This window comes from Cynocephalus volans, chromosome 7 (genome assembly GCF_027409185.1).
Source record: "Cynocephalus volans isolate mCynVol1 chromosome 7, mCynVol1.pri, whole genome shotgun sequence".
NCBI lineage: Eukaryota > Metazoa > Chordata > Mammalia > Dermoptera > Cynocephalidae > Cynocephalus > Cynocephalus volans.
The window spans coordinates 106,654,528-106,666,613 of record NC_084466.1 but is presented as its reverse complement, the minus strand read 5'-3'; the positions used below and the strand labels follow the sequence as shown (position 1 = coordinate 106,666,613).

Below are 12,086 nucleotides of genomic sequence, written 5' to 3'. Positions count from 1 at the left end.
CCTTTGGAAGACTCTAACCATTGGCAGAGGATGAATATGAAAAAGTAAGGAGCAATGTTGGACACTCAGATGAGGAGCAGCCAGAGTCATAGGTCATTTGGTGGCAGAGGGAGGTGGGGAGGGCAGCAGGGATATGGAAAAAAAATCCTAAAATTTGGCACGCTGTATGTCAAGATACTATATAGCAGGGGAAAAAATAATGATATAATGACCATATGAGACCACATGATTTTCTACATTTAATTATTCAGTAAATATTTATTACTTTCCCACTGTTTATCAGCCACCTGCCAGGCAGTGAAATGTGGAAAAAAATAAAAGTCCCTACCCTCAGAGAGCTTTGTTTAGCATTGTCGTAGACAAAAATATGTGGCATAAAAATCTTTAAAAAAAAAAAAAAGATTCACACTTTCAAACTCCTCCTACATCTACATGCCAGACACTTTGTATTTTACACATACTGATTTACCCTCACAAAACCCACTCAGTAACCACTGTCATGCCCATTTTCTAGATGAGGAAACAGTGGCCCTTTGTCGTGGGACCATGGGTGAACAGGCGTCCTTATGTTATGCCTTTTATTTCTGACATGACAGTGTTTTGACATAGCAGATGATATAGCCTTTTTAGTGCTAGAATTTTAAAATAATATTTGTGCAGTAGCATCACCTTCTCTGTTTCCCACTCAAAGAAATGAATGATTCAAACCATGAAAACAGCGACTAACATCCATAGGACAGAAGCGGCACTGGAGTCCCTATATGACAGCTGTTGAGACAAAGCCAGCCTACCATTGGGTCTCTATGAAAAGAGTAACTTCGCACAGCTATATAATTTCTTTTATGAAATGGATGGATCTGATCAGGAATGAGCTGCAGGATGGACAATGAAACTTATCCACAAGAGAACTAATATCTTAATTCACCCAGGTTTGACTTTAAAATTATATCAGCCATGAAAATTATTTCTGTCTTCTGTCCTGAGTCATCAGGGTATATTTAATTTTAATCATTAATATGTAAAAATAATAAAAGTCACCAAAATAGTCTATAGTCAATTTTCTGATAAAGTAAATTTGTTTTTTCCCCCTTTATGATTTAAATGGCCTCCAGAAAGTTTTTTGGAACTAAGTGTTAATTAAAAATATGGAAATGGATTTAAAGCACATTGCAGCAGAGAGTGGAAGAATAATCACAAGAGATTTGTTCACACAACCATACCCATTTCTCAATGTGTTTTTAAACTGTCTAGGTTATTGGTTGTTTTTTTCTTCATGCTTGTTCCTAGAGAAAACTGTGATTCCAATGAAAACAGTAATTACAATTACAACAAATAGGAAAAATTGCCATTTGAGCAGGAACATGCAGTTTTAGTCACCAAAAGCAGACTGATGCTCCTATGCTTTCCTATTCACACAAATGAATTAAGCATGTTCTCAGATTTCTTTACAAACCCAATGCTTTTTATACCTTGACATCTTTTTTAAAAACACAATCTTCCATGCCTTACTTTTATTGATTTCTTTGGAACAATGCACTGTAATGCTGGTTCTATGAGGAACCAGTGAACAAATTCTCTTTCTGAAATTACCTGAGAATTTGTTTTCAGATCCTTAGTGTGCATGTATCATTCTACTTTTCTGAACCTCTATTTTCTCACCTATAAACTGGAGATAAATATTTTTGGGGATCTATAGAACTAGTGGGATTCCACTTGCCCCTAAGGACTAGAAGCATGAACTTTGGAGTCAAACATCTGGGTTCAAGTTCTGATGGAATTTACCATTTTCTAGTCGTGTGACCTTGACTGAGTTACTTAACCTCTTTGAGGTTTAGGTTCTTCATCTGAAAAATGAGGTCAGTAAGACTTCTCCTCACAATGTAGTATGACTTGAAGCGCCTAATGTTGATAATATATTGCTTTCTAACTAGCCCAATACCAAGCACAAAGTAAGTTCTCAATAAATAAGAGCTGCTTTTTTTTTCAATCATCACAGTTTATTTTCCTGGACAGGGGCCAGCACTGCCCTTAGAGCTTCTCCTCAGCAAGTATCTTTCACGTTGTTTTGGGGGTCAGCGGCCAGGGGGCCATGAAAAGCGATGTGAATCATGGTCCCTAGAGTCAGGAAACTTGGCGGACTCCCTAGAGATTTTCCTTTTTTTTTTTTTTTTTTTTTTTTTTTTTTTGTCGTTTTTTCGTGACCGGCACTCAGCCAGTGAGTGCACCGGTCATTCCTATATAGGATCTGAACCCGCGGCGGGAGCGTCGCCGCGCTCCCAGCGCAGCACTCTACCGAGTGCGCCACGGGCTCTGCCCTCCCTAGAGATTTTCTGATGTAACTTCCATTGGAAGCTAGATCTGGGGAGTGATATCTCTGGGGAACTCTTTATAATTTTAAACTACACTGTGTCTATAAAATAACTATCACTCACTTTATCCATCGGTTTAATGATCAGTCAGTTAAAAACAACTATCAATGCGATCACACCAGTAAGAATCTGTTTGGTGGTTTGCCATTATGTTAATCTACTCTAGGACTCCACCGATAGCTAAGCAATACAAGTATGGCACTGATACAATAATACATGCACTAGGTTTGCTCCTCTAAGCAGTATTGTTTTTCCTGATGCACTTTTTAAACTGAATTGTAGCTGATCCAACAGAGTAGGCAGCCCTGAAAATTTTTAAGTGGAATACTCAAATACTAATGGAATACTCAACATCAAATGAGCTCCTCCCTGTGTACAAAGACCTGAGCTAGGGACCTTCAAGGTGAATAAGACATGCCCCCTGCCCTCAATTATTTCCACAAAGTGGTCAGAGATCACTCACACATGGCTGTAATTCAAGGGCAATGTGACAAGAACAGTGAAGGAGAAGAAACAAGAAAGACCCTCCGAGAGCACAAAGAAGATCAGGAAAAATGTCACTGGGGTGAGTGAGCTGGCCTGGAAAGCCACATGGAATATGGACTGGCAAGGGCGAGGGAGGAAAGCCCTCCCAGCAGAGGAAGCAGCACAGGCAGGATGGGGCTGGGAAAACAGCTTCATCCATGCTTTTCTTTCCTTTCTTGCATGTAACAAATGTTCGTGGAGCAGCCACTGTGTTCCAGGCACTGTGCATAGCAGGAAAGAGTGAATCGTTCAGTATGGCTGGAGCTCCAGATCTGTGAAGGCAAGAACTTGATTTGAAGGCTACAAGATGGGCATTGTCGTGAAGGAGGGGCAGGTGTGATAGACATCACAGAGGCGCCCCCAGGGAGTTTTGTGGCTGATTTAATGTTAGGACAAGGGAGAGAGAGTAACTGAAAACAACCACAAAGCTTTACATCCGGTGCTGAAGAGGCTGGTGATGTCACTGAAAGACAAAGAAAATGGAGGAGGAGCAGGTTCGGGGAAGATAATTAAGTGGAAATAAATGGACAAGCTTCAGCCTGCCTAAGATGCCAGTAAGCACTGAGTATGGAGTACAAATATTCTTCTACATCATGACAGAAAAATACTGAGTCTGGGAATCTGCACAGGAGGGTGACTTTGAGTCTTGTATAAATAGAGAAAAAGCCACTTGAAATTTAGTAACATAGGATGTAATGTCTGTAACCGGACTAGAGATGACCTAGTCAAACCCCCTAAATTTACAAACAAAGAAACCACATCTCAGACATACTCTACTGAGCAGCAGAGCCAATCCAGGACTCTGACTACACGTTTAAGGAAAAAAAACAAAAATTCAGATTTCTAAAGCATTCAAATCTGGAACAAAGATACCACCTAAAATTTTCAGAGCTTCTATTATTTCAGTTTGTTGTTAACTAAACTAGCATGTATTACAGACTATAAATGAAAGGTCTTTTTTGAGAATATCTATTGCCATATACACAATTGTTCACAAAATCACTTTTGTTGTCAGTTTCTAAGATTTCAGATTCCATGAAAAACCCCAGAACTTTAGGGTACTTAGACCTGCTCCTTACAAGGAAAGATATGACACTTTATGTCATTGAAAGAATGACACCCGCTGTATATAGAATAAAGGGCTCCTGCATAGGAGGAAGGGCTTGGGTGTTCCTGAAAGGGCCCTGTTTCTAGAATGCCAAACACATAAGAGTAATTGGCAACAGTTTCCTGCAAAGCAGGAAAATCCTTCCCTTCTGACCAAAGAGCACCTAATACAGTTGAAGAATTAGTCAGTGGCGATTAAAAAAGAAAAAAAAAGGTGGGGGCTAGAGGGAGCTAAGCAGAGAGGAAAATATTTATAACTGTGACAAGATGTTTCCTGGTAATAATTTATGAACTTACTGGAGGAAAAGGAAACACACAAACTATGAATAAAATATCCAAAACGTAAACATCATGCCTTCTGCAAATTTTCTTTAGTTAAAAATTAAGGTTGAGGTTGCCTAAAGTAAATGACTACATTTTCGTGGTCTCTCATTTCCTTGATGCGAAGGGTTACCAACTGATTTACAACTTCCTGTGCTGTTTTTTAAATCTATATTTGTCAGCACATTTTTAATGTCAGATTACTTAAAATAGACATCTTGGGTCTAAGGGGTCATGAATAATATTACAATGACTTCTCTCAGGATTTCATAGCACTTTACAAACATTCTAAAATTTAGCCCCCAAAACTTGATATTTCTAAATGAAATCAGTTTCAATATAGTTTTAACAAGTGCCCTCCCCCTCTCCCTTCCACTTTCCACTGACGACTCCAGGACTGAAGTGCAGTTCAGTCATTATGCTTTGAAGTCAAGTAAATTGCATGTATAGCTTTATCCAAATAGTTTGACCTCCATTCAGGTAATTTAAACTGTCAAAGTAACAGGAAGTCCACGAAAAAAGAAAAGACTAGAAACAAGCATCTAGGGTTCTTCCATTGTAGTTTCTGTTCTAACCATTATAATTTATTGTCATATAATTCCTGCAAATTATAGGTACGTGTTCATAAAGAGTACTCTCAAATACGAAAGCCATGAGATAGCTTCATCATCATATAAACTAGCATAAGATGAAACAAAAATGCAACATATGTAAAAGCAAATTTTTTAATTTATATTCGATAGGTGGAAACAGGCTTTCCACAAAGATAACTGTATAACTCATCTTTATTATACTGCCTAATTGACAGATATTCATATTTAATTTCAAATCATTTAAAAAGCGATAATTTGGAATATTTCCTCAATTTTAAATATTAAAAACCTCACATTTAAGTAGAACTCCTAGATAAAACCAAGCAAAAATTTATCTATGATTAGAACTCTTTGAAATATTTTATACTGAATTCAAAGACATGCCTTTTAGGACGTAAGCCAGTAAGCTAAACAAATATACTCTAAGTGGCTTCTAAAAACATCTTTTTGAAAAGCATTAGGTATTTTCTAACTATTTATAATGTAACCAAACTTTTTATCTCTCACCCTGAGGAAGTCGCATGATAAGGTCAATCTCACAATCAAAAGTACAATACTGAATTTAGTAATTTCAGGAACTCTGGTATTTCATTTTCACAAGAAAGACATGTTGTAAGTTTGCCCTGTGTGCTCTTACTCTTTACTTTTGACAAAATTTGTTAAAGGGAATGTGTTTTACATGACTGCAATCTGGGCAACCTCAGGCCACATTTGACGCTGAAAAACAAAAGAGAAAGAGAGTGATAATTTGGGTGGGGGTGGGGGAGAGGCAGATTTTTTAATTTGAAAAGTAGGTGTAAACGCTCTCCCTTTCTAAATAGGTGACTTGCCTTAGTCCTCCACATAACCACCCATGTTATCTGGGTCTCAAAAGAGAAGTTGTTTGGGTCCAAGGAACTCTTCAAATAAGGTGTATTGGATATATGTTTGATATTTTAAAGACTGTCACTTTATGGAAACAGGGTGACAGCATGTCCTCATTAACAAATTCTTCTGAGTTAACTGAGCTGCTCGGGCAATGTTAACAATAATGTTGAAATAGCATGGACCGATGTCCTCAATATGGCTACTCTAGTCTGTCTTTCAATGATATCATTAGAAAGACGATCCTTTCAAAAATAACAATAATTATAAATAATAATAATAATACACCTTGAAGTTTAATAATACCTTCCCTTTAAAGAACTCCCAGCATTTTCGTTCACATTATCTAGTTTATGCTTGAAACAATTCGATGTAGTAGCCAGGTAGCAATTATCATTATCCTCCTTTTACAGATAAATAAACTGAGGCCCAGGGATTTTCTTAGCATCACATAATTAGGAATAGAGGCAAGTCTAAAGCCTATAATTCAGTGATCTATTATCCAGATTATTGCATCTTTAGAAACTATCTGGGTATCTGAAGAATGGTTCTATCCCTCAGGAAATATTTGCACCAGAGCCGGATCAAAACATCTTTTCCTTTTAAATTGCATTTACCCTACAAGATGGTACTTCCTTTTCAGATTCATTAAAGAGGATTTTATTGTCTGAGGTCATTAAGACAGGAGTACTCAGATTTCTTGTCAAATTATAATATCGGCCTTAAGCAGAAGTACACTTAGAAATACTAAAGATATCTAAAATACTCCAGAATCAGTTTCTTTAATTATCTAACTTCTTAAAAATGATTATTTCAAGCCCAAGTTAAACAAGATCAAATCAAGTTATATAAATAAAAAATGGGCACAAGGCGTTAACTGGAGTGCCCTAGCCAGATTGCAAATCGGTTTGCTGTGGCCTGCCAATTTAAATTCCTCCTTTCAGATTCAGCTGGAATGGGTAGTCTTCATTTCCTGTTCTAACTTGTACTGAGTTACCGTTCACTGTTTAGGTGATTAGCATGTGTGGATCTGACGGTCTCAAAGCTCTATTAAGTTATAAATGTTCAAACTACCAGTATGCTGTAGATAAAAATAGAAGTTGCTATTAGATGTCTATTCATACCCTGCAGAAGCCTGGCAACATTTTGAACCTTTTCAAAATGTAAATACTGCATATTAAGCATAGGAAAGAAAATTAATGTGCTGCATTTGCAAATTTATTTCCAAGTCAAAAACGTAAAGTGGGAGGAGACTCTCACAGCAGAATTGATATTCTACTTTGACAGGGTATATCAAAGTTTGTAATGGCCCTGACACAAAAGAAAAACACTTCAGAAACGGATTAATTAGTTTCTCTGATAATCTTAGCTTTTGAATTTCCTCTTTTCATTTTAAATTTATGGCCTCAGTCTGACATTACCAGAGTTTATTGCATTTTGCAGGTGGCATTCATATGTCGTTACACTATGTGCAGTATATTGTGGGAAATGGATTACAATTTTTTGTTAAAAATTTCCAGAACCACACAAGTCCTTCTTAATTAGACTTGCAAATGTGTAATGCCTTTCTTCAAGGGGGGAAAATAGTTAAGACATTACAGGAATTTTTGTGTTTTTTTCCCCTGAGTTAATAGTGGGGAAAGTTTGCAATAAAATTTGCTTTTTGAAACCTTGACATTTTTTAGTAAGTTCTGATTTACATATGAAGTCATCATCTGACAATTCCAAACAAATGTCTTTTCAAAGCAAACCATTATTTTTGTCTGTGTGCTTGTGGCTCAAAAAGGGTTGAACAGATTTATCTTGCCTTCTGCCATTCAAAATAGTGGAAAGTTGAAATCTCAACTGCATTTTAAAAATCTTGAATAATTTAATGATAGGTTTTAATAATTTAATAATTACCACCTTAATTATAGATTTCGGTGGTTACAAACACTACCTACAAATCACCTACACTTTCTCCAAAAGTCATGTCTAAAGAAAAATAAGCTAGAGGTAATAACATAGATAATGTTAACATATAAAGTAGAAAAATAAAGCATGAAGTTATACAATTTTAGATAAAATCTCTATACTACTTCTCAGACACAGTAAGAGCTGGAAGCAGAGTCAATTCCTATAAGCATGTTTTTAGACCCAAACTGACTCTTAACTTAGTTCCAGGCGAGTTCAAAATTCTTAACATTTATTCCCATGGTAGATGTCCATTTCATATTGAATATGCAAATTTTTTAAAGCTTTCTAGTGATTTCATCTGGCATGTAAGTAAAGATCTTGAATTTTTTTAAAGCTACATGATGTTTGGTGATAAAATTTTGTATTTATGAGTATTAAATTATGCCAAAAAAGCCATTTACTTGATATTCTTTAAATACCATAGCACAATTCAGCCAAAGCTCAGACTGTAAACCATCTTAAATAACACTAATGCAATGTGCACATAATGAACAGTATAACTAACTTAAGTTAATTTTCATGTAACAGATAACATCTGGGGGAAACGTATATTGGTGAGTTATGCAAAACTAATTTTCTAGCAACCACATCTGTAGATGTTATTTATTGTATGTTCACTTAACAGTCCATTATTCTGTTTAGAAATCTATTCTCTTCTTTATTAGAGCTTTTAATGTACTCACCTTGGTTCCAATGGTCTGCTCATTATCAGAAAAAAATATAAATGGAATTCACATGGAACAACATGATTGTTTTTATTATATCCATTTGTGTGTGAGCATTCAAAAATGGCAAGAGAAACACGTTTATTGCTTTACATTCAAATATTTAGGGGGTATTTGAAAGTCAAGCAAAACCAATTATTTGGCCCAATGGATGGATGTGTATAATCAGAAACTTCTGATTTTTAATCTCAGCATTAGGCCTCAGGCAACTCACTTAAAGTCCTTCGCTTTGTTTCCTGATCTGAAGATTATCCGTGCTATTCTCATATAGAAAAAGGGAGGTTGCTAAATCAGGGTACCAAACAGGAATGTTTTTTTAATAAACATACTTGAGCCTTTTTCTGTTTTTATTTTTCCAGATTTAAGAGGTAACATATTAGATTTTTGAGGGGAAAAAAAATGAGACAATTACAATTCTACAGGAATGTATAAAAATAGTTATAAAACTAGCTTTATTTAATTTGCTTCAACTATTCATAGACTTGAGGAAATTATAACGTTCTTTCAGAAAATCTAACTTAATAAAGCTGACCATGTCTCTCTGTTTTAAATAGATTTTATTACAGAACCAGTGATGTTGTAAAACATGAGGTTTTGTTAAAAAAATACAAAGGCCTAATTGTATTTTTTTAAAGAAAGTATTGCATCAGAGGGTTTTATTTAAACATATTTGCTGGCTCTGTGCTCTCACCACAATTATTGATTCTAATTTTCCTTAAACTTGTTCTTTTAAAAGGCTTCCATTTTTAATGGAGGGGAAAAAAATCACTGTGATGCTTCTGGGCATTATGTTTATTTCAAACTCTATATTTGACAGTGTACCTTATTATTATAAATGAAAAGACTTTCTACTTACCCTCAGCAGAAATTGGGACATTTCTTTCCCTTACAGTACCTCACTAACATAGCTAAATGTAATTCTTCATGAAAGAGAAAAAAACATAGCTATGGTTTGAATCCCTAATCTTAGGCGAAACACCCTGAGGAAAAGAAATTCTCACCCCCAGTTTTTGTGTGCAAATTAAATCGAATTAATAGCTCTATGAGCTACACTCTTAAAAATCAAGGGAAAAAAAAGCTCTACTCTCAGTCAAAACTTCAGGTTCTCAGGATAAATGAGATTTTTCACTCCACTAAAGAAATGATGATGCGGAGCTGAAAAGTTCAAGTTTCCACGTCTGTGCCCAGTAGACACACACACACACACACACACACACACACACACACACACACACACACACAAACACACAGCCAACGACCAGGAAACTGGGTAGTTGGCAAGTAATTCAGATGAGCTTTATAAAGAAATCCAAACCACACGGGTGAGGGATAAAATGAGAAACTTGAGCGCAAATATCTGCTTGTATTTAAATGTATAATCTGATGGGGCAAAGGGTAAAAGTGGGCAGAAACTGCTACGACCTGGATGGAGAGGCGATCTATTGAGAACTTCCACCAGGGGATGAGGGGAGATTAGCAGAAAGGCATAGCCTGCGTATGGAAAAGCATAGCAGCAAGACAAACATGATGACAGCAGATGAGAAAAAATCCTGCTTCAGTAAAAGAAAATACTTTTACCTTGAAGATTAGTTCATGCTTACTTTTTCAGTGCCACAGTAAATTACGTAAACTTCATGTAATTCCTTTCTCTTCTTTTCAATGTCTTACCTATTCCCCAGCCCCCCCAAACTTTCTATATCTCACTCTATATTAAAGTCTGTGCCACTAAGTAAATACTCCATCATCTTCCCTTGTCCTGATTCCCATGTGCAGCTCATTTATTTTATCTATAATGTTTCAGAGGACACTAAAATATACTTAACTGTCTCCTTTTTATAGCTTGGTAAAATAAAGAGCAATAGAAGGTGTGGGAGGGATGAAAAACGACAGTGGTGAAAAAAGATACAAATAATTTGGGGGAAGATGAATTCCTGTAAACCCCATTTAGGGAAAAAAGCAATGGCTTATGAATGTGGTGAGGGAAAAGAATTGTTCTGATATGTTTTCTCTATAATCTATTTTGAATAATATTTAGTTGAATTAAATAATCTCAAATGATATCATCTAACAGAATAAAAATTTAGTGCTTAATAATATCAATAATTTCCAAGTATGGCAACTTGATGACGTATTACAGTTTACTGAAAACTGCATAGGCCAACAAGTCAGGAAATCAGGGTGTAACTCCCTGTCCTGTCACTAAGCAATGATCTGACCTCAGGCCAATCATGTAACTTCTTGGTTTCCAAATCCCTTGTCTACAAAGTTAGGACCTTCAATTCTTCTGTATATTTACACTAAGCAGCAACTTCCCATAAAATCCTGTCAAAATTAATAACGTGAATTCAATGCAAAATACATACACATTGGTAAGACCAAGAAATAACTTAGCTTTCAGTACATTCCAAAACCTATCTAAATCAAAAACGTTGGTATTTAAATGGTGAAATACAGAGTATGTAAGGTTATTTGAAATATTGTGCAGAAATTAGGAATGAAAGCATGATTATTTCAGAATTTTTTTCCAGGGTCTGACTTTGTCAGCATACAGTGGGTGGTTTCATCTCAGGGCCACAATAACAAGCTCATGAGAGTTTACTGTATAAACTTGAACAATTTACTGATTTACTATGAGGAATGTAATAGGCATGAAAACCATAACACTCAAGTGCGCATGTCTTTACAGATCAATTGAGATGGGAAATCAAATTAGGATCAAAATGTTGCTTGTTAAACATGGACTTAAAACAAGAGGAACTAATAAAATGATTCCGACGTTTAATGCTCTTAGTACCCTCATCTCTCCTTTCTCTCCCCCAAATCATGCTGGGATGGGCACCGCCAAAATCGTCTTCTTTGACTCTCTTTTTTCTTGGTTTCCAATGTTGACCAACCATCAGCCTCCCTCTGATTGGTCCACTCATGCAAAACACTTGTTAAATGCTCACAGTGAAGTCTCGCCCTGCCCTGTGTGTTTGTGACATATCTCCTCTCCGATCTACTGTGTACTGGCTTTACATAGAGAGCCTCGATTGTTTTCATCACCAGGTTCTTGATGGCCACTTCACTGCTGCTCCCAAGAGCAGCTCCATTCTGCTGAGTACTGTCACTCACCACCAGGTTGCTATTGAGTTTAATAAGCACCCAACCCTCTGCCAGAACTGAAGATGTAAAGAGGTATGATTGGTTCTCTACCTACAGAGAACTTGCAAGGCAGGGGGAAGGGGATACTGATGCATGAAACAAATACCAAGGCAGTACAGAATAAAATCCTAAACCACCGAGTACAGAAAGAGAATAAGACAATGGGAAAACAAAATGCTAGTTGTAAGATAGGGAGCTACAAAGCACTAGAGACCTAAGAGGGCAAGGCGTCAAGAATTCAGAGAAGATTACTTGAAAGATAACAGACTTGTAACTGGTACATATAAAGGGAACTGACTGAAATCATGGTTACTCACCAAAGCCTACGTCATAATTCAGCTCTTTTCTTCCCCTCCAGCAAGTGATAGAGGTTGTCAAGCCTGCAGGTCACTCCTTCCCAGATCCTCTGGAAGAAGGAATGTCATTTGATATTTACACAACATTCATAGAGCGACCCCCAACACTGGACACAGAAACCAAGG

The 12,086-nt window shown here is 36.5% G+C and overlaps 1 protein-coding gene across 2 annotated transcripts in view; it reads left to right on the top strand.

Annotated features, from left to right (window-relative positions):
• Positions 1-12,086, top strand: part of CABCOCO1 (ciliary associated calcium binding coiled-coil 1) — a 117,188-nt gene that overhangs the window by 91,611 nt on the left and 13,491 nt on the right. For both annotated transcript variants that reach the window (XM_063103355.1, XM_063103354.1), the window contains exon 6: positions 11,963-12,085. In XM_063103355.1, coding sequence (XP_062959425.1) covers positions 11,963-12,085 — 123 coding nt within the window. The remainder of the gene's footprint in view (positions 1-11,962; position 12,086) is intronic.